General features: G+C 34.7%; 2 protein-coding genes across 2 annotated transcripts; one reads left to right on the plus strand and one right to left on the minus strand.

Annotated features, from left to right (window-relative positions):
• Positions 1-704: 704 nt before the first annotated feature.
• LOC144848743 (exportin-4-like) lies at positions 705-23,265 on the minus strand. Its single transcript, XM_078705610.1, has 21 exons — positions 23,212-23,265; positions 22,516-22,621; positions 22,205-22,346; positions 21,701-21,836; positions 21,192-21,308; positions 20,679-20,835; positions 19,908-20,020; positions 19,102-19,259; positions 18,052-18,229; positions 11,642-11,818; positions 9,034-9,176; positions 8,555-8,700; positions 7,839-8,016; positions 7,226-7,385; positions 6,662-6,831; positions 6,319-6,493; positions 4,559-4,852; positions 4,129-4,300; positions 3,589-3,704; positions 2,249-2,590; positions 705-1,884 (listed from the first exon to the last, which is right to left on the minus strand). Exons 1-21 carry the CDS (start codon positions 23,257-23,259, stop codon positions 1,687-1,689), a joined length of 3,426 nt encoding a protein of 1,141 aa, XP_078561736.1. The 5' UTR covers positions 23,260-23,265; the 3' UTR covers positions 705-1,686.
• Positions 13,352-16,398, plus strand: LOC144848157 (cell adhesion molecule 2-like). The gene has a single exon (XM_078704851.1). The coding sequence runs from the start codon at positions 13,393-13,395 to the stop codon at positions 15,361-15,363; it is 1,971 nt and encodes a 656-aa protein (XP_078560977.1). The 5' UTR covers positions 13,352-13,392; the 3' UTR covers positions 15,364-16,398.
• Positions 23,266-23,479: the final 214 nt, after the last annotated feature.

A 23,479-nucleotide genomic window follows, 5' to 3' on the forward strand; every position in this document is an offset into this window, starting at 1 on the left:
GCAACCCAAAAGGTGTCTAGTAATCAGGGGAGTTTAATACTCGAAAGTGGTAAATAAAATAAATATTTAAAACTATTTATCTCAGTGAGTTTCTATTGTTACATAAAAACCACCCTTCGTTCCGACTACACGTTTAGACGACATAGCCAGTGAACTACAAAAGCTAAACTGGTCTTCACGTAATCCATCAATATCGTTTTTCTATTTTGTACAACAACGGCACAGTATATCTATTTTGTAGCAAACTGGCTGCGTCGCCAGAACAAAATGTACTTATTGACACAAAGCAAATACTCGCAGCTTTCCACAAATTGAGTTGAACATTTTCGCTCTGCCAAAGAATCAATGCTGTCCTTCGATTTTCCAATACAACAGCAAACAGCTGTCAAATTTTTTACGCATCCAACAGCTAGTAACTCGCCAATTACAGGATAGATAAACTAATTTATCGCGATTATAAAATCTCATTTGAGGCTAAGGGAGTGGAGCAGGAACTAGGTCAGGATTGAACCCTCGACCTTGGATTGGTTGGTTTGAAATTTTTTCTCATAAAAAAAAACTACTACTACTTTTGAATCGCTGAAGGAGTCGTGGTAGAAAACGGTTTGGCAGATTTAAAAACACAAGGAAAACAGGTCAGTCATATCCATTCATATTTTTCTTAAAATTATACCCACAAAAATAAATACAGCAAACAACATATGTCATTTAAATATCAGTTTTATAGCATTTAAAATAAAATACATGAGTAAAATTTAAATTCTCCTACATTAAAATTGGCAATAAAAATTGCCAGTTAAAATTGTTTAAAATTTGACCAATTCTTTATAAACAAACATATTTTTTACATAAATATAGCTTTTTGGTCGATCTATCAATTAATAAAGAGTTTTAAAACATATTTTGGAAATAAATAAGCACATAACAACAAACTGGAGATGTCTTGTAACAAGATCTGCCTGGTAAACATTCCTGCAGGTACCCATTTACACTCATGCATGCTGCAGTATCTCCAACGTTCTCCATCTAAAGCAACATCAAACCAGATCTTCTACTTCCTACAGTAAGATTTCTGTTCTGTTCTGCTGTATTTCTGACATCATAAGGAAGACCAGTTCTGCCATCAGCAATAGCTGAACCAGCATTGATGTATTTTATTACCATAATCAAGTTCTGCCATTTACTTCCAGCAGGAAGACCATTTCTGCCAACTATCATCAGCAATAGCTGATCCAGTATTGATGTAGTGTATTACTGACATCAGTACTTTCATTAGGAAGACCATTTCAGCCAACTATCATCAGTAATAGTTGAACCAGCATTTACTATACTGTATTACCAACATCAAGTTCTGCCATTTACTTTCAACAGGAGGACCATTTCTGCCAATTGTCATCAGCAAAAGCTGAATCAGTATTGTTATACTGTATTACCAACATCAGTTCTTCAATTTTACTTCTAAAATCATTTTCTGCTCTGTTGTTTTGATATAATTGGCACTAGCATCTGATTACCATATCACGCGTTACTTACGCAAATATTTTGCATAAACTAGATGCGTTGTTACTCATCACCAATATCGTTTCCTCCATATTATCATTCTACCACTGATAATAATCCATTCATGAAAATGGAAGAGAAACAAGCTGCTTTTATAACTTCATCAAGGTTCCTTATGTGCCATCATCATTTCACACATAGTAGTAAACGTACATTTGATAAGAACGTTTCCAGCTTCTTGTAAAATGATGCCTTGTGCGCTCTATCTAAGGATAGTGGCTGTCCTGGAGGGGTCAAAAGGTTAAAAGCTTCTGCCAAACGCTGATAGTAGGTTGGATCTGATTGGGTACTTAGCAAATGGTTCACTAGCTCTGTGTAATAAGCCTGTAATGAAATATACAATATATAGGGTATATAATTTGGTACTGAGATATAAAAAGATATAAACAATGCACTAAAATAAAAATTACATTTTGTGCAACTGCAAGATCAGCAGTAATCTCTCCTCAAAACCCACCTTTTTAATTTGTAATTTTTCTAAATTTTCTGTCTTTGTAAAGCGCATTGAGGCTTTCAGCATAATGCGCTATATCAAGTACCAGTTATTATTATTATTATTATTATTAGTATGAGATTACAACCATGAGAGTACATTCACTGGCTTCATTGCCGGGATTGTCACGTAATAATGATTAAAGCCAAACTAGGCCTACAGTATGATTGCAGTGGACAATAAATTAATGTTTACCTGATGGCAGCAGATCAGTCCATAGAGGGCCTCAGCAGCAGGGTTGATTAAATCCGTTTCAAAAGGCTCCAGCACAAGGAGATTAAACATCACCTTTAGGATACCTTGCAGGGCAGACCACAGTGGGTTGTTACGATCCTCTAAACTGTGACAATGCACACAAAGGCTGGCTATTCCATCAAAGCACAGCTTAGCCACATCAGCACCAAAGTTAGTTAGGCCTAGCTCAAGAGAAGCCATGAAGTTGTGGAAGAGATCTTGAGAGAGTACTGTCACCTTCTCTGGGTATATCTCACAAATAAATGTGATAAGCTTGTAGTATTGAGAACACATATCTGGAAACTAACATAGAAAAGTTGTTACAAAAGAACCCCTCTGTTGTTACACCCTAAGAAGTTCCAAAAGAAACCCTCTGTTGTGACACTCTAAGTTGTTACAAAAGAACCTCTCTGTTGTGACACCCTAAGTTGTTACAAAAGAACCCCTCTGTTGTGACACCCTAAGAAGTTCCAAAAGAAACCCTCTGTTGTGACACTCTAAGTTGTTACAAAAGAACCTCTCTGTTGTGACACCCTAAGTTGTTACAAAAGAACCCCTCTGTTGTGACACCCTAAGAAGTTCCAAAAGAAACCCTCTGTTGTGACACTCTAAGTTGTTACAAAAGAACCTCTCTGTTGTGACACCCTGAGTTGTTACAAAAGAACCTCTCTGTTGTGACACCCTAAGTTGTTACAAAAGAACCCCTCTGTTGTGACACCCTAAGAAGTTCCAAAAGAAACCCTCTGTTGTGACACTCTAAGTTGTTACAAAAGAACCTCTCTGTTGTGACACCCTAAGTTGTTACAAAAGAACCCCTCTGTTGTGACACCCTAAGAAGTTCCAAAAGAAACCCTCTGTTGTGACACTCTAAGTTGTTACAAAAGAACCTCTCTGTTGTGACACCCTAAGTTGTTACAAAAGAACCTCTCTGTTGTGACACCCTAAGAAGTTCCAAAAGAAACCCTCTGTTGTGACACTCTAAGTTGTTACAAAAGAACCTCTCTGTTGTGACACCCTAAGAAGTTCCAAAAGAAACCCTCTGTTGTGACACTCTAAGTTGTTACAAAAGAACCTCTCTGTTGTGACACCCTAAGTTGTTACAAAAGAACCCCTCTGTTGTGACACCCTAAGAAGTTCCAAAAGAAACCCTCTGTTGTGACACTCTAAGTTGTTACAAAAGAACCCCTCTGTTGTGACACTCTAAGTTGTTACAAAAGAACCTCTCTGTTGTGACACCCTGAGTTGTTACAAAAAAACCTCTCTGTTGTGACACCCTAAGTTGTTACAAAAGAACCACTCACTTTTAGAAGCTCCAAATCCATAAGAGGGACAACAATATTCAGACCATATAAGACGATGTCAGCTGCACATACTTGGCTAGAGGGATGTGTTGGGATCACATCTGTATCCGTGGTATCTAAAATCAATCAGATAAACATGACAAAAATGTGTTATTCAATTATTTCCATAACCATAATGATTACCATCTGTTGATTAAAAGAACAATTACCATAGAGTAACACCTAAGTAACAAGAACATGATGATAAATAGTCATCCAGTTAATTCTGCCGAAACTTGAGGTCCTGTTTATTTATTTCATATGTATTTTTTCAAAGAGCAGCATACAAGGCTCTTTTGAATTAATTGCCTTCAAGTTTGTATTCTACAAATAGAATACATTATTGTATTGCACAATTTGATTTGAAGTGATGATGATGAAGATGAATAAATTGAACTTGGAAGTTAGAAACTCTCCACAAGCAAGAAAGTGTGTACGTTTTCAAAAGGTTTACATTTTATGTAATGAGAAAAGCAGGCAATTTGGTAAAAAAACACTTACCAAATCCTATTAAATCCTTTGACAATAAGTTGGTAAGAAGGTCCATAAGAAGTGACACGTCTTCACATCTGTCTTCTTCCGAGGCCACCTCACGGCTCTTTTTACCCAAGTTGTACTTTGAGTATGTATGTAATAACGCTAGACTGGATTCATAAAATCTATGACTTTGGCTCTATGAAAAAATAAATAATATACAAATAATTAAAGTTTATGATTTGAATAGGGGAGGGGAAGAAAATTTGGTTAATGTTCTTTCAAAATGGCAGTCCAATTCCTTACGATAGTGACATCCCAAATGTGTTTTCCATTGTATTTGCTACCTCTTCATAATATATCAATACACTCATTGCTATTGTTCATATTACATAACAGTTTAATTAGTTAAATTTTATTTTCAAAAATTAAAACTGTAGCTAAAGATGTTGCACACCTGACTTATGTAACACAGCTGGCGGTTCGCCAACTCGACAAAAACTTGCAGTATAAGAACAATCACTTCTGGATAATTCTGGTAAACTTTAACGAGCGCCAAGCATCGTGGTAAAAACGGGACACAAAAATTGTGAAGATGTTCGACGTTAGAAACTCTCGTAGCTTGCAGGACACCCGTCAGTAAGCTCAGACAAAAACAAATGTCTGATTTGACTTCTTCGTTGGTGGCCCTTGCATCAAAGGATTCTTCATCGACGTAACCAAAGAACTTTTCTTGTAAGGGTTGCAATACCTTAGAAAAAAGAATATGTCAATTGAATAAATTTATTACTTTTTTCCACTCTCGTTTTCACATGGTAAATGTTTCTTCATACAAAGAAAATAATGAGAGCTGAAAACAGTTGAAGCAAAAGGGTGATCCAACAGAAATTCCATCTGGAAGACTGGTGGCGTTGTACAGGGTCATGAAAAAAGAACAGAACAACCCATACATTCACCCGTATGCAGCACAATTTCCCAAATGTTGGTTTTTGTACAACATGCCATAATACTTTTGTATGTCATGTGTGATAGGTATAGAAAGTCAACCCAAAACAAAAATCTAGAATTTGAGTATAAACTTATTATTTATGCACATATTCTTTTGGGCACAAACCTGTTGACAACTGTGCATTATAGTATGAAGAACACTAATTATATAGTGTATATATATGTATAGAAAGCCAAAGCAAAAAAAAAAACATTTAAATTGTGAGTATAAACTTGATATGCGCAAATCTTGTTGGGCACAAAACTGTTGACAACTGTGCATTATAGTATGAAAAACACTAATTATATAATGTATATAGGTATAGAAAGCCAAAGAAAAAAAAATCATCTAAATTGCAAGTATAACCTTGATATGCATAAATCCTTTTTGGGCACAAAACTGTTGACAACTGTGCATTATAGTATGAAGAACACTAATTATAATGTATATAAGTATAGAAAGGCAAAGCAAAAAAAATCATAAATTGTGAGTATAAACTTATTATTCATGCACAAATTCTTTTGGGCACAAAACTGTTGACAACTGTGCATTATAGTATGAAGAACACTAATTAAATAGTGTATATAGGTATAGAAAGCAAAAAAGTCATCTAAATTGCGAGTATAAACTTGATATGCGCAAATCCTTTTGGGCACAAAGCTGTTGAGAACTGTGCATTATAGTATATATATATATATAGGTAACTTTATTCCAAAAAATGTAACAAAACCACGCACTGTGGATTTACAAAATCTGATAAGTTCTTACATGCATGCATCCTACAACAACAAAAAATATAAAATAACGTAAAAATAAAGATTCAAAATAACAAAAGCCACTTATTTCTGTTGCTGGCAATCTCACGCAAATTAATTAGGTCGTTTAAATTATTTATCTTAAAATTTCTGATAAATAAATCATTTCAAAGTGTACTTAACAGATTGGTTTGATGTTTTCCAATTCGCCCTTTTATTGAATTAGAGTGTACTATACCAAACACCAATGCTGAAAAAGCAGGAGTATCTTCACTCATTCTAAGTATATGGCCAAGCATAGACCACCTAAGTTTATTTACATTCTCAGATAAAGGTTTAGTATTTGTTACCAAATATAACTTATTATTGCTAATCTTTTTCGGATATTTCACATTCATAATAGTTCTTAAGTGGGACCTATGACAGGTATCAATTATAGTATGAAGAATGTTAATTATGTAAAAATCCCCTCACCTCTTGGTTAAATCTATCTTTGGTACTCTGGTCATTTGCCATAGAGCCTGCTAACACTAATGCTTTCATTACGTTGCACTTAACATCAAGTGATAAGACATCAAGGGGTGGCTGGCAAGAGAGGTGATGTTTAACCAGTGTCCAGAAATGGTTGCAAGTCAACACAGCTGCACACCTTTTAAACAAAACATATGATTGCTAGTAAAGCTCTGTACACTATCAAAATAGTGTGATGTGCCTAAATATTGTAGTGATATGCCCAAATTATTATATTTAATTTATTTTTTATTGTTATCTTAAGATTATGGATTATAATACTATAGAAATTTGACAGTAAACCAACCTTTCTTTTTTCTCAACTAATGTAACAAGTAAATTAATTGTATCGTTCGCAAGCGTTTCTTCTGAGCTCCAAACGGATAAATTTGAAATCGCTTTTTCCAGGAGGAAGCTGGTAGCCCACTGGGATCCTGCCGTGTCCATCCCAAAGGCACTGACAATGGGAAGACTGACCTAAGAAAAGAGAAATATTAGACATTTTTTTCATTTGTGAGTTTGTATCTTTGTCTACAACATCATACATAGTCCATCATAAGATTGAATTGAATTGAAATATTTTATTTATACTGGGCGACCTCTTCAAAGACTGGTCTCCCAGAGGGCCCAGCTATCAGTGGCTGTGATGTACTAGTACCCAGGGGTACACTGGACCTACGGTTTATAGTCCTTATCCGAGAAGACTTGTTCTACCACCAGAACCATGGAGCAAGTGAGTCTCGATCCCTTGCCGATGTTATAGCTACGTAATTACGGTCCCACTGCCTTAACCGCTCAGCCATTCGCTATGATCTTGAATAAATCAGCATATGTCCATATATGGCAGAAGTTTGATTTATATTTAACTTACCTGCGAATAGTAATTCTCCTTTAGGACAAGGTAAGTGCGACACCATCGTTGGAGAAACCAGACAATGGTAGTGCCCAGCTGCGGGCTGAGAATATATGCAAGATTCGCTTCTATTGCACGTCGTTCAACTTCAGATAAACGAAATACTGCCGCTATCAATCTAAAATAAAAACCTTTTTAACTACTTTTATTTTTTAAAGCTCTGTCCACACTATCAAACTAGTTTGACAAAAAAAGTGTGATGTGCCTAAATATGGTAGTGATATGCCCAAATATGGTAGTGATATGACATCATCGTGTCCATATATGGGCACATCACATTTTTTTGTTACATACAGTTTGATAGTGTAGACAGAGCTTAAAGAGTTAATTAAATGGAAAATGGCCTCTCTTTTCTGATTGGTCATAATCTAAGGAACACGGCCATATCTCAAAATTGGCTTATGGGTATTACTTTGTAAAATATAGCATGAATTTGGAAAAAAATTGTTCGACCGGGAATCATATTTACAATGATGGTGGTTGGTATCATCAAAATATTCGTTCATTCAAACTAGTTTTGTTTTATTTTTTACTCGATAGAAAAAGAAAATAGTCTGAATGTACTGCTTACCTCACAACTTTGTCTCCAGATTCACTACCAGGTATAGAAGATGCTGTGTGTCCTGGTGAGCCTAATACTTGTAATGTCGTCTCAATATTTATATTTGGTGTTTCTTGGATGGAATATTCCATTACCTCAAAGGGAACGAGAGGGGTTTCCCCCTTGGCATTATCAGCTAGTAAGTACCCTATAAAAAAATAATTGAGTTCTAATAAATTACAAATTTATCAAAATCGTATAGGATTTTTATTTGTTAAATTTATCCATAGAGGTTTAAAAGCTTAGTATGTTTATACTCTCATTTCCTCGTCCTTCAGATGAGATGTGTTAAGGTCCATTTACACTAGGACGATAACGATAAATATGCATTTTTCACACCTGAAACAAAAGAAATTTTAAAAGTTTTTATACTAGAACTATAGGATAACCATCTATACTTTCTTTGATGAAAATTATATTTCCACATGTCCAATCAAATGACGTCATGATTAGTAAGAGCAATACTATCGTGACAATACAATGATATTATTATTTTTATAGATCATGACGTCATTTGATTGGATTTTAAAAAAAAATCATTTTTATCAAAGACAGCATAAATGATTATCTTATAGTTCTAGAACAAAAATTTATCCAATTTCTTCTGTTTTATGCAAGAAAAATGTATGTTTATCTATTTATCGTTGATTGTTATCGTTCTAGTGTAAATGGGCCTTTATACGTACCTGATATAAGAACAAGCCAATGTATATCCTCAAATAAATCTACCATTACTTTACTATCCATATTATCTACTAAAGCACCAGCAGTTGATTGTGATTTCACTCGTTGTAGGTGGCTGTGCAGACGCTGTATTCTCTCCTCCAATATTCTGCAATACCAATCATTTTTTTAATTTATTTTTAAGTGATGAAACAAGATAGTGTAGATGGTGGATGGCAGAATGTTATTGGTGAATGGCAGAATGTTATTGGTGAATGGCAGAATGTTATTGGTGGATGGCAGAATGTTAGTGGTGGATGGCAGAATGTTATTGGTGGATGGCAGAATGTTAGTGGTGGATGGAAGAATGTTATTGGTGGATGGCAGAATGTTAGTGATGCATGGCAGAATGTTATTACCATTAGTTTAAATCTGGGTAGAAGACTTAGAATTTCTACCTCCACCCAAGCAAAATAAAAATTACAAAATCCAGAAGACTTACTTAATATTAAGTTGTAAGCTGTGGTCCAGACAAGACCTTCCTAAGAATGCTATACTGATCAACTGGTCACCAAAGAGGTCATGATCATCTTCCTCCAACTCGTTCACTTCCTCCTCTTCTGCATCTGCTCTGCCACTGTCAGTCTGAAAAAAGTTATAATTTGTAAATATTGAGGATTTTAAAAATATATTTGGAAAATCTATCAAAATCTTACATCTTTTTGACAACTTACAAATTGTACTTGGTTGGTTTGTTTATTATTTGTTTATACTGGGAGAAAGTCAATTCTTTCGCCATTCAAAAACTGATCTCCCAGAGGGCCCAGTTATGATCAATGGATGTGATGTACTAGTACACCGGGGTAACCCCCTACATCTCGATAGTGCACATGAGCTAGATGTGTACACTGGACCTACAGTTTATATTTATACACCATGGAGTGAGTGGAGTGAGCCTCGAACCCTTGCCAATGTTATGGCTACGTCAGTTCCACTGTCTTAACCGCTTGGCCACTCACTCATTAAGTAACCAATATCTTTAATAATTGCAGATTTGCCATGAAAATAATTTGAAGCCTAGACAATATGCGAAAATGTAACATACATCGACTGGCCAAAATGTCTAAACAATTTCTAATAATAATTAATGAATTTAGGGCTTTATGAACAGCAAGACAATTTTGTCAAACAAATGATTTTTATTTGAAAACAAAACATGATTTTATTAGTGTGCTATTTGTTTCTCTCTGTGTATTTAAACATTTTTTAGATTTTTATTATGATTGTTGTGCTTGTGCTTGCCTTTTTGTGTGCTTTTTAAACGTTTTATGAATATTTGTATACCACAACCAAATGAATTTCCCTGGAGTTTGTGATAATAAAGTTGAATAAATTAATTGAATTTAAAATCAGATCAACAACCTGTTAAAATTAGGTTAAATTTTATTTATAGTTTTTTTAATTTCATTTCCGCAAACAACTATAAAATATCAGTAAATATCACAAAACTTTCTGAATATTTGACAAAATGGTATATCAGAATTTAAATCTCGTCATCAGCTGATTTCAAGTCAATGAGGAAAACAGGAAGCCGAGCAAATCAAACTCGCATGTTTTAGTTAGATCTGATACAAAATGAGTCTATTACGCGAGGAGGCGGAAATGAGTTTGAAATTTAACATTGACATGATCATATCTTTGAGGGTTATATGGTATACTAATGGTAATATTACAGAATTAACACAAAAATGCTCACATAGAATTATAATACAATAATGCCCAGTTCACAACATTGTGCTCTAAAGGCCTTAAAAATGTGATGGATTGAGAAAATTATTTATTTACAGTATTTATTGTGTTTTCTTATTCATTCATATAATATGGTGGTTTTTTTATTCATTATGGTTTTTTTATTAGCTATTTGTTTGTATAAATGTGTTTGCCGAAATTAATAAAATAATAATAATAAAGTTTTTACCTTCAATGGCCACTTTTAAAAAGTGTCATTATATTAACAAAATTACCAATAGAATAGATATTTTAGTATTTTGTCTAATCATAATCAATGAGGAATTATCTATTTCCATTTTTCCACGGTCTAAAGCTCTGTCTACACTATCATATATAGACATTATGATGTCATATCACTACCGTATTTGGGCACATCACTACCATATTTGCCCACATTTTTTGTCAAACTAGTTTGATGGTGTAGACAGAGCTTTATAGTATCATTAAACCACAAACCAACTGGGTACATAAAAACTAATACATCTTTCGACACTTTATGAGCGGCTGATTCTGGGCAGGAAATTGGACTTGGCTAGATTATATCTATCTTTTTTAATTGTTTGCTACTGTTCACTATGTTAATATCCTAAAGTACTTTTCATAATACTTTTACATCATGAGGTATCTATCAACTGCCACATGTTCATGGCCAAAAAATATTTAAATATCAAATGCTAAGTAATGTCCAATTAGGCCTGACGTACTAATTCTATTATAAAACAAAAAGTACATTACAAATTACACACATAAAAAAAGTTAGTTGTATACAATTGAAATAGCTTCATTTGGATCCTACTGTATAATATTATAGAAAGAACGTTAATCATATAATCATAGGCAATTAACAGTTTCTATGATACAGTTGAAACATATGTGACAAACATATGACACTGTATCAGAGAACGTTGCTAGATACTGATTATTATACAGTACAGAGATTAATTGAGTGGAACAATTAAGATGAAAACTTGTTTTAAACTAATCAAGTTAGTCAATTTGGCCGTAAACCAAATTGTTCCCAGCCAACTGGGTCCCACGTTAAAACGTCCCACAACTTGGTCCAAGCAAGGCAATCCAACAACAGAGCTTTGGAGATCAAAGGGTTTATCTGTGGCTGCGACACAATCAGTTCCACACCCCTTTAACAGACACCGCGCACCGTGGAGAATATGTACATAGTGTACAATACTGTTGGTATTTGTAGCAGCCAGACATAAAATCAAAGGGCTGTTACAAGTTCCTATCTTGGCAAGGCGAGCTCAGTGTGTCCTGTTGTTGATTGCCTTGGTCCAAGTAGGGCTGCATAATTTAGTACTAACCTGGTTTCTTGTACCATCCGGAGTTGCAAGATGGCATTGAAGGTAACAGTTGTAAATCTCGGTTGCATAGGGTTTGAAGAAGCCCTTGGGAAAGTGATGAGTGTCCATGAGCAACGTGGTCCAACAGTCGAGCACCATGTCAAATGCCTCTTGGTGAAGCATGTCATCTTTGTGCATCTGAAAATAATATTTGTATTACATGTCTTAAAATTATGAAATAAGTAAATAAATAGCATTAATCCAAAACACACAGAGTAATTGTGTTTTATTCATTTTTAATTAGCAAAACAATGAAAAAGGGGCAGTTTGCAAACAGCAAAGAATTGTGTGCCTTGAACAATGTTATGCCAGATAACTTATCATTGAGTGAGTGGCCGAGCGGTTAAGACAGTGGAACCGTAATTACGTAGCCATAACATCGGCAGGGGTTCGAGGCTCACTCGCTCCATGGTTCTGGTGGTAGAACGAGTCTTCTCGGATAAAGACTATAAACCGTAGGTCCAGTGTACACAACTAGCTCGTGTGCACTTTAAAGAACCTAGTACATCTTTCGAGACGAGTAGGGGGTTACCCCGGTGTATTAGTACATCACAGCCACTGATCACCAACTGGGCCCTCTGGGAGACCAGTCTTTGACTGAAGAGGTTACCCAGTATAAATATATATTTCAATCAATCAATCAATATCACCTTTTTTTTGTATCCTTTCTCCCCATGACTTTTTTTATTTTTCTTTATTCTACATATAATCTTTTTGTTCTATCTTTAATGAATTGTTTAATTTGGCTTAATTTATTTTAAGTATTAAACACAATTATCAATAAACAATGAATGAATATAATTATATTAACAAGAAACGGTAGAACACCAACTGAACTTATGTATATGTACAAGTTTTATTTGTAAATAAATAATGACACATTTTGTTTTACTTCTAAGTTATAAAAAAACCTTTTCTTAAAATGTGGTAGGCCTAATGATACACTACTAATAATTATTTATTAGTGTACAGTTTTTCAAATATTATTTTCCAAAATTATTAATAACTTATGAATCAATGACAAATACACTTTTTAATTTGGGTGGAAAAACATTACTACAATGAGTCAGGGAATTTAGTCATTTCAACAAAACAAGAAACAAACAAATAAAACACTTTAAACTATTCAAAAGAAGAACAAAACATTCTGTATACTGTAAAAATATATTAAAGCCACTTATTCTTGAAATAAATAATCCTGGTTTGATAATAAAGAAAGAGAAAGCAAAATGTATTACGACATAGAATTATAAATAAAAATGAACACCCCTGTAACATAAATGGAGCATTCCGGTTGTACTTGTTGAAGGAAGTTTCAATTAGTCTTATTAGCGATTCATTCATTCTTCTGCCAGGTTTTTTTTTCTTGAACCGAAGATTTCTACATTTTCAGTAACTTTAGTCATCTGATACGCTTCATCGAATAATGATTCGACAACATTTATAGAATACTATTTAATGTTCTGAAAAGCTTTTAGAGTGGTTTATAAAGATTTTTCATTCTATTTCTAGTAATGGCGTCATAGAAAAAAAATGTTTACAGTTCGGTCCCAGATGTCACCTGCTCATTATTTCATGGAGGATTCTTGACAATTTTGATCCGGTAACTTTAGAAAACGTTTTGTACTTTGTACTAAATTTCTGTGATGTTTTTACATTGAACTACTATTATTATTGAATTTCACTGTCACCACTTTCTTTTAGAATATAGAATGTATCGGACGATAAATTTAGCAGTTTTTTTGTTTGTGTTGACTTTGTCAAGTAATGCGTATATCTTGGAAAATCCGCAGTCAACAACACGATTACAAGGAGAAACAGTTGTACTAAAATGTCGTGTAAACAATACTGCGAATTGTAATATATATTGGTACCGCGTTGACAAACATGAGTATGTCAGCGAAGGTATAAATATTTTCACAGATTTAGGAAAAGATGCGGAACGTTATTCCGTAACTGGGAACGCAAGCAAAGGAGAATACAATCTAAACATTCGGCAACTGAGAGTTGATGACGATGGCCAGTACAACTGTGTATGCTATTCGTTAGTAACTCTTGAAACGATTTATTCTGATATTGCGCAATTAACGATATTAGCGCCACCGGATGCAAATCAACCAACGTGCTTGACAAGACCACCTGAAACGGAGATAATCATTGGACATAACGTCAATTTTATTTGTGAATCATTCGGAGGCAAGCCTCCTGCAAAACTAGAATGGAAGCTAGGAAATGAAACACTACCGGGATCTTACGAAGTCGGTGTATTCCCAAGGAATACTTACACTCGGAAAATTACAGCGGATGATAAAGGTGCTGTGTTTATATGCAATGCTACTAGTCGTGCAATAAGGAAACTAACAGCCTGCAAAATTGGACCGATCCGTATCCAACAACATTCTCAAGTACGCATTACACCAAGTGTGGCATACACGTTAGAGGGTAAGAGTATAAGCTTTACGTGTAGTCACCAAACCGAAAATCCATCAGTTTACAAATCTAACTTCTTTTGGTCGATAAATGGGAAGAAAATACTTCGCGATAGTAAGGAGATTCAATTTAGCATTGATCACAAAACTATGCACATTATGAGTGCGAAGAAAGCACTGGACAAAGCAACTGTTCGGTGTGAACTTAAGTCGGCCTATCAAACATTAGCTTTTGCCGACGCAAAGATTGTTGTGAGAACGATTAAGATACCTAGACCGTTATTAGTAATACAAACTCAGAGCACAACTGAAATGCCTACAAAATCAACAGGTAACTCATTTTTGTCGTTAGACCCAAACGAAAAACGCGGCTTTATTTTTGTGCTTCTACTCAACACAGGTGGTATCGGCTTTCTTGCCTTACTAATAATCACACTTTTCTGTACACCAAAACTCATCCGCAAGTGCAGATCAAACCAGAAACGATCGATACGTTCTATCAGCGGTAGTTCTAGAAGCAGCAGTAGTGGATATCGAGAGGTGAATTACTCGCATCGTAACCAACAAGTTGGCATTGTAAACAACGATGAAATAGCTCATCTATACGCTGCCACCGATGACATGGAAAATGCTGGTAATCGCAACAGTATCGTACACTCTACAGGTCAATCACCTGGTAATGCAACATTACACATTGTGTTACACTCCGCAAACGAGGAAAAAAAATCGACCATTTCTGTCTTACAAGACAAAAAGGAACAAGACGAGAGCTTTTATATGATTCCTAAAGATCCTCCTGTGCCGAAGTACCCAGGAAGACCGGAGCTTCCACCCGCACCAAAATATCCAGCACCTGATATTCCAGCACCAAAATATCCGGAAAGATCTGATTACCAATCACCAAAATACCGGGAAAGATCTGATTATCCGGCACCGAAATACCCGGAAAGATCGGATTACCTAGCACCGAAATATCGGGAAAGATCTGATCATCCGGCACCAAAATACCCGGAAAGATCTGATTATCCGGCACCCAAATATCCAGGAAGATCAAACAGCTCTGCTTCTGGCAACAACCCATTTCTATCACGGGACCAGTCATCATTTGGAAACTCGGCGTACAACAAAGTTTTGCGAGATTCTAAGACTAAACCTGCAAGGAGGCATTCAACGGGGGAAAAGCTTAAAAAACCAAAACAATACGCAAATGTTGACTATGATGATGAAGATGATCCCTTCCTAATTAGTTATTAAATCTTAAAATTTAGATTTTTAATCAAATTCTGTTTTAACAACAGAAACTTGAAACCTGAAAATGGTAATGTTCAAAAAGGTAAATTTGTAATGTAATCCTGAAACAATCTCTTTCTTTGAATAAACGAACTTTTTATAACTTGATACTTGAAAAAGTGATTTTAGAAACTTAGGGTAGATGCAGAAAGCTATCACAAATTGACTAATTTACATAAACTATGCACAGGTGGTCAATCTATTGTGTAATCTTTATATTGTTTGTAGTTTGCACATGTTTTCAATGTTTTGCAAATTATTCTTATATAAATAAGGTATATTAGGCTACAAGGTCAGGGTAAGGTAATTTGCATTTACAGTACGTTATTTAAATTGCACAGGTGCAATCAAGGCAATAGGATAATTAAATAAGATGTAAAAAATTAATTTTAAAAATACATGCAATATCGGAGCTGTGCTCAGTTCTAGATGTGTGTGGGTATATAAAGATCTTCAGCTTGGTCACAGTGCAAGGACGTAGATGCAACATAACCGTGTTGACCAATAACAAGCGACAGCTTGAATAATCCATCGATTGTGATTGGTCAACTCACTTATGTTGCATTACGTCCTTGTGTTGCGTCTCTAGTGGGAACCAAGCATTAGATACAATGTGTTTTGTTCTATTTTTGGAATTTTTTGGTGAAAAAAAGTTAGGTTTTGTCAAAAAGCTTTAAATGTTGTATAAATAAAAAATAAGGTACAGTATGTATAGAAGAAGCATGTAAAGATAACATTTAGATAATTGTAATAATAATAGTTTTAATGCAAATTATTCCATAACTTTTAATTGGATTAAAATAAATAATGTATTGTACAAAAATACTCAACTTTATATCATTTAATAAAATTTATATTTGATATAATACTAGGAGCAAAGTTTATGTTCTATTTTTGAAAAATTCTTGATAAAATTCAACAAATCAATGTAAAAATTGTATTAATAGAAAACCTTGCAAATTTGTATTAAATTTACAATTTTTCAGTTCGGTTTTGAAGACTCGTTTCATTATGAATGTGACCTCTAATGCAAGCCAATCAGATTCATTGTTTTATCAGGATATACTTGATGCAAAGCTCCTGGGGGTAATGCGTTATGAGCCTGTGCTTCCTGTGTTGAACTCTTATCAGTACAAAACATGTTATGCTAGCCTAGCTGAAAAAACTTGTGTTCAAAATGAAGTAATTCAGTAAAGTTCTCCCAACAAAATATATTAGTAGAACCCCTCTTTTGGGACCTGAATTAGGGGAAAGCTCTATTAAAGGGACATCCATATCAAAGGAGACTAAAGGCTATACCCAAATCAGGGGACATCTCTATTTAGGTGACACTTCTGTTTGGTCCTCTGAATGTGTCCCCTTAATAGGGGTTATACTCTATGTATTATACAAATATTGAATGTTTATGAGTTGAATGGAGAGAATGTTTATGAGTTGAATGGAGAGAATGTTTATGAGTTGAATGGAGAGAATGTTTATGAGTTGAATGGAGAGAATATTACCGATAGAAATTGTTATCATATTTTCTCTACCATGAAAGGGCTGGCCTGTTCAAAATGTGTAGATACTATATTTCATTTTAAGCTGTTTTCCCTATTGTGTTTCACTGTCCTTTATCTTTCAATATTAATTAAACATTTTACTATTAATAAAATATTTAAGGTTCTTTCAAATTAATTGATATAATCAATATAATCTATAATTAGCGTAAACGAATCAAGCGGAATCCTTGCATCCTCGGTAACCTTTACTGCATTTAGTTAGCATTGAAACTCTTGGAATATAGACAGCACTGTAGGAACCGGTTTCATCTGGTTTTACTGTCTGAAACACTAGGCCCCTAGATGAGGGGGCTTCAGCATCCAGGGGCTTAGCATGCACCAGACATTAATAAAACATTCAATTATAATAAATCAAATTATAGTCTGATAATAAATAAATGACTTTATTTACATAGCAAGGTTCAATGTCTATATCAAATTTGTAATGTATAAAAAAAATGTTATGAAAACAATAATCAGTATATTTGTTAAAAAAAAATGTAGTGGCATTTTAGCTTGATATTTAACATACGTATATAAATGACTAAATCTGGGTCCAAATCCTAGTTCAGTATAATAAAAAAAAAGAACTAACTATTCACCCAGTGTTTAAGACATCTTTAATCGTTTAAGTGATTAAAAATAATATTGCATTAAAATGAAATAATAATAATGAAAATATATATGTTGTTTATTTAAGGTTAGATCAAATTTAAAACAATTAGTTCGATGAATATAGAGGGCTCCCTCTTAATATTACCACTAAAATAATTTTTTATCATATAAATCAGGATTTGCTAGTAAGAATTAAGCTCTTTTAGCCTATGTGTACCAACAGTTGAATAACTTGATAGCAAGACAGTCCTAGGTTCAAATCCTGTACCAGTCATTACTTGTTTTTTCCATTCTCTTAAGCTCTCTCTACACTATCAAACTAGGTTGACAAAAAAATGTGATGTGCCCAAATATGGTAGTGATATACCCAAATATGGTAGTGATATGACATCATGTCCATATATGGGCACATCACATTTCTTTGTCACATAAAGTTTAATAGTGTAGACAGAGCTTTAAAAAGATTTTTAGTATTGAATGAATTTTAAAAACTTACCGCTTCTTCCAATGCTGCCTGCCTGCCAAAGTACATAGTAAGGGTTGAAAGACTTTGTATAAAGGAAGACAATAATTCGGGTGGAAGACACACCATGAGGGAGATGGGATATACGGAAATTAACCGGCTTGCAATGCTGCCTAAGCCTACTGCTTCGTAGCTATGGATATCTCCAATACTGTAAAATAAGAGAAACATCAAAAGATCCACTTAAGTGATAGTAGCGTAATGATACTTTCAATCAGACAGTGTGCCACTCTAAACTCTTTCAAGACCCAGTTGAAGTCTTTCCTTTTCAAGTAAGCTTTTCATTCATTTAAATTATTGCCATCGTCTATTTTAATTTATATACAGCGCATCGAGAGCTTGCTTATATGCGCTATATAAGAATAAACTATTTATTATTATTTGCAATGCATAATGAAGCTATACTAGGATTGTGTAAAGGTGTCAGAGCCAAAATATGCATAAACTTATGTACAATTTAAAAGAGAAACAAAGAAAAACAAGCGTTCATTAAAACTGATCTTAATTAAATGTAAAAAAATGTAAATGTTTTAAAATGTATTATTCTTGGTCCTCAAAAGGAAATTTGGATTAGGCCCTCCACGGACCCATAGCAGCCAGCAGTGCAGCGCCTATCAGATCAGCACACCGGAGATGATTCCCTCCCTACTCTTTTCGAACGTGCACTATTAAGTACATAGAACCAACATCTTTAAATCCCATCCGAAGAACGAGGCAATGAGAGTAAATCATCTTGCATAAGGATGCAATTAGTATGGTACAGATAGGCTCGAACCCATGCCTATCACATGCTAGTCTGATATTATCATTACACCATCACTCTTTGATTACACCAGCACAAGTAGACGGTCACAGATATTTGATAGAAAGTAGAGTGGCTTCATGGATGGCTGTAGCTGGTGGAGCTGGTGGAGCTGATACAGCAACTGCTGGTAGCTGGCTCCAGACAGAATTATTCACTAGCCATTATATATAGAATACATACAGACAGCTTTCTGAAAGACTTTTTCACCATTTTTTTACCTTGAAAGCATAAGCAAGAAACATCGTATGTAGTTTGTGAAGTATTCCTGCCGCTGTTCTTCCGCAAGGAATACACTGCCACTCAGTGACGCCATCTGCACTAAACACTGGAGAGCATGGTGGCACACCTCAGGATCTTGCCGGACAAGACTGTGTATCTGAAAGCGACAAAAATCATAGTGGAAAAAACCCACGAAAATAAAATACTGGTAACAATAAGCAACAAATGGGTAATATTAAAGACATTAGGGAAACGAATATATAGTCATCCATGGGAAGTTCCGTAGCTTTTTTCGTTTGGGCAAACCCTGCAATCCGTACACAAAAACAGATGGAACATCACGTGCGGTATTGACGTCATGCTACACAAATTTGTGACACAGTACGCATTTTTTATCCAAACGTATACAGTTTAGGGGCGGATCGAGGTAGTGCTGAGGTCGCACACTTACGCTGTGACAGCTAAAATGACATTATATGAACTACTTTTTGAGATTTACTTTTACAATTAACATTAATATGTTAGCGCTGCCCCATTTAAAAACCATCTAGGCATAATGTGAAGTGCTAGAAGCATTGCGCAATAAGCGCTATATAAGAACGAGTATTATTATTAGAACCAACTTCTTCGTTCCATCAGTTACACTCCAGCTCCTTTTCAATTAAAATCTCTCCTGAAAACTCAACTATTTTAATAGTTATCTTTTCATGTTGCGCAGTGAGATGAGCGCTTTATAAATGTTCAACATTATTATTATTATTATTATACAGAGCAAACAGTCTTATTACATTTTCACATTCTTTACCTGAAAGAAATACTCAACAAGTTTCTTGTCCATAACAGTTTGTCGCCAACTCTTGTCTGGTTTAAAGAAATTCACCAAAATATCAGTTGATACAATCATTGTACGCCTGGCTGGTGTTCATTGTTAAGGAATGATTTTTACACAATGACCAATGACAAGCAAGATTTTGAATAATCCATCGCTTGTGATTGGTCAACTCACTTACGTTGTATTACGTCCTTGCGTACCAAGCATTATTTAGGGTATTTTTACATTACGCACAGCCAATAAAAATAATAAATTACACACCGTGCCAATAGACAATTCCTTTGTTTTAAAACATATTGTGGTTTGTAAGAATATTTTTTGGGTTTAACTGTATGATAAGGTTGATATTAAGCTCTGTCTACACTATCAAACTTTATGTGACAAAAAATTGTAATGTGCCCATATATGGACATGATGATGTCACATCACCACCTATTATTTTCCAAAACCAGTAGTTCATAGCCTCCAAGGTCGGTCCTTCTTAAAACTCTGTCTACACTATCAAACTTTATGTGACAACAAAAATGTGATGTGCCCATATGGACATGATGCCATATTACTACCCTATTTGGGCATATCACTACCATATTTGGGCACAACACACACACAAACTAGTTTGATAGTGTAGACAGAGTTTTAATGCTTCACTTCATGTTTTCATTATTTCTAAACTCTCCTGATGTAATAACACATAAAATGACATAACTCATATAAATGACATTAAACATGTCACTGAAAGGATATGACGAATGTTACTGAAGTCCCAGCAGAGTATTTGCTCACAGACATTGAGATAACGACTCACCACGGCCTTCCTTTGTGGGTTGTGAAGTTCTGGACTGTTACTATGCTGATGTAAAAGTTGCACAGCAAGCATGAAAATCTGCTTTAAATCATTTACCTTTATAAAAAACAAATTGAAATTATAAATAATATTGATAGATTTCTTTATTAAACAATAGTCTTAAACTAAATACAGTAAAATGATTAAGATATATTGTCCCCCTGAAAAAATAATTGTTCTACAATTATTTGTTGAATATGCCATTTTAATGTCAGATATGGTTTTTCACTTTGACCAAACTGTTTTAAATATGGTTTTGTAGAAAACATAAACACATTTTTTTAAACAATGATCTTAAAGCTTTTATTCTTACAGCATTTTAAAAATTAAATATTAGGTTTTATAAATATTATTTTTAAAACTCTTTATCTAATACAACAATTGTGTTCCTTTAGTAAATAAAATATTAATACCTCAAAGTTTCGTTTGCAGGTTGTGTGAAACTCCCAATTAAGACCCATGTCACTTGCCCGAGCAGAACTAGAGAACTCGTTCAACAACGCTGATAATACAGAACACGCTATTGTTTGCTGTAAAAACAATGAAGGGAAAAACATTTGTTAAATACAGTCGAACCTCTATTAAGGGGACACCTTTGGGGTCCACCAAAGTGCCTATAACAGAGATTGTACCAGTAGGTACTGCTCTATAATTAATAATGGGAACAATACAGAATAACTTCAGTTAGAACTAGCCCATTCTACAATATCTAGCATAGTCAACTTTCTCAAGACCGGACAACCTTGGGTTAGCCCAAAATTCTAATTGTAATTTCAATAGTATTAATTTTGGACGGTCAGTTTTTGGGGAATTGTTTCAGAGAGTCTAAAATATCATCTTTGCCCAGTGGGATGATGACTTACAAGCACCAGGTCAAAGATCAAAGGTCAAACCATACTATAGCGAAGCAAGAAAATAATACCATTTGAGGATTGCCACTCGCCACCATCTGAGAAACATCTTCCATAAGTTGATGTCGATTTTTTCCGTCCAACGTTCCTCGTTTGAAGATGATAGCAACAGCTTGGAGGACTTGTTCACGCACGTAACTCTGTAAACTAAATAAGAAATGTTTTGTTATGGAATTATTAATCTACAAGTTAGTTTAGCCTCCCTAAAATAGCCTACAGTAAGCATCCATAACATACCCTAACATCAGCTAGGCCTAGTGATCAAACATTGTTTTACTCTGCACTCAGCAGATCACAAAATGAATAGGCTTTGAATAATCGTGAGGGTGGGCTTATACCTGGGAAGATGGGCTTATACCTGAGAGGGTGGGCTTATACCCAAGAAGATGGGCTTATTTCTGAATGTAGGCTTATATGCAAACGTGGGCTTATTCCTGAAAAGTTGGGCTTATTCCTGAAAGGGCTTATACCCTAGAGGGTGGGCTTACTTCCAGTACTGTACTGTACTTTCTCACCTCTGCTTCTGTGTTACAAAATGAAGTAAAAATGATCGAACAGATTCAATTTCATTTTTGTCCAGCTCTTTCCAGTTCCTGACCACGACATCTTTAATAGTGGTAGCGGCTTGGAATAATACATAATCGTGTTTGCTATGTTCTGAAAAAAGAAATAAATAGTTAGGTTTTGGTTATTTTTTAACACAGTATTAAGTGGCCTAGGAAAAAAAACCAGAACAGTTTTTTTTTCTTTTATCTGCAACATTCATTCAATATGAAACTGTTTTTCATACTAATTTAATCTTATTTTAAAGAGATTTAATTCTTACCAAATATATGTCTGCAAACACTTAATGAGTTGTTGGACTTTCGAAATGCAAGAATAACCTCCTCAGCTGCTTGACGTTGTTGATGCGTCACAGCTTGAGGGGGAGCCTATGTTAATAGTAAAATTGTTTAAAAAAAACATATATTTGTTTAGCTTTTAACTTGAGAGATATATTAATTATTATTCTATGTAAAAAAAGCAACTCAACTTAAAAAATGAGCACTTATGGTAATTTTCGCAACTAAACCAAACTGAACATTTTTAATCTTTAGTTTAAAAAGATTGATTCAATGTCCCAATGACAATATCACATTCACACACAACAAACTTTTGGAATTAAGGGGAGAAGTTGGGCCTCAGTCTTATCATGTTCAGAACGCCTAGTTTGGCACTATACAATAGCACAGCGGAAGGTTCCAATCAACTTGTACATCCGTCATTTAATTCGCCCACCTGCTGCCCTAGGCCTACAGTACAGTTAGTGCCCGTCAACTCATGCCCTCCGCCTCGACACGTTTTCGAACCCGGACCGGCAACAGAGACAAGCCTACCTAGGAGCCTAGAATTCTCGCTATCAATACAACCACAAATAAAGAAGTAACAAGCACAGACATTTTCGAAATTATTCTTTTTACATTATTATATTCATATAAACTACATACTATATTTTTTATTTAGTTTTTACCACATTTCTTACCAAAATAATTTGTGCCGCCTGCTCCAATTCATGCACGAAATTCGCCATACCGTATTCTCCTTCCAAACGAAAGATGGCGCTTCATATAACATAAGATTCCGGAGGTGTGCTGCTGGTACCAAATTGGTTGCGTAACTCGTATAGACGACCAATCAGAGAGAGTGTATATACCTGTAGTCAATTCTGATTGGTTTAAACTTTTAAAGCTTACATCCGTGTATATATAATATAATTGATGATAATATACAATTTAAATGATAAAATATAT

The sequence above is a fragment of the Antedon bifida genome, chromosome 7 (assembly GCF_963402885.1).
Source record: "Antedon bifida chromosome 7, ecAntBifi1.1, whole genome shotgun sequence".
Lineage (NCBI taxonomy): Eukaryota > Metazoa > Echinodermata > Crinoidea > Comatulida > Antedonidae > Antedon > Antedon bifida.

Excerpts from the sequence above, each read along its gene's own strand:
- LOC144848157 (XM_078704851.1), top strand. The coding sequence starts at position 13,393 with ATGTATCGGACGATAAATTTAGCAGTTTTTTTGTTTGTGTTGACTTTG.
- LOC144848743 (XM_078705610.1), bottom strand. The coding sequence starts at position 23,259 with ATGGCGAATTTCGTGCATGAATTGGAGCAGGCGGCACAAATTATTTTG. Across the intron at positions 7,386-7,838 it reads TCTGGAGACAAAGTTGTGAG|ATTGATAGCGGCAGTATTTC; the intron begins GTAAGCAGTACA and ends TTTTTATTTTAG. Across the intron at positions 4,853-6,318 it reads AAGATAGATTTAACCAAGAG|GTATTGCAACCCTTACAAGA; the intron begins GTGAGGGGATTT and ends CTTTTTTCTAAG.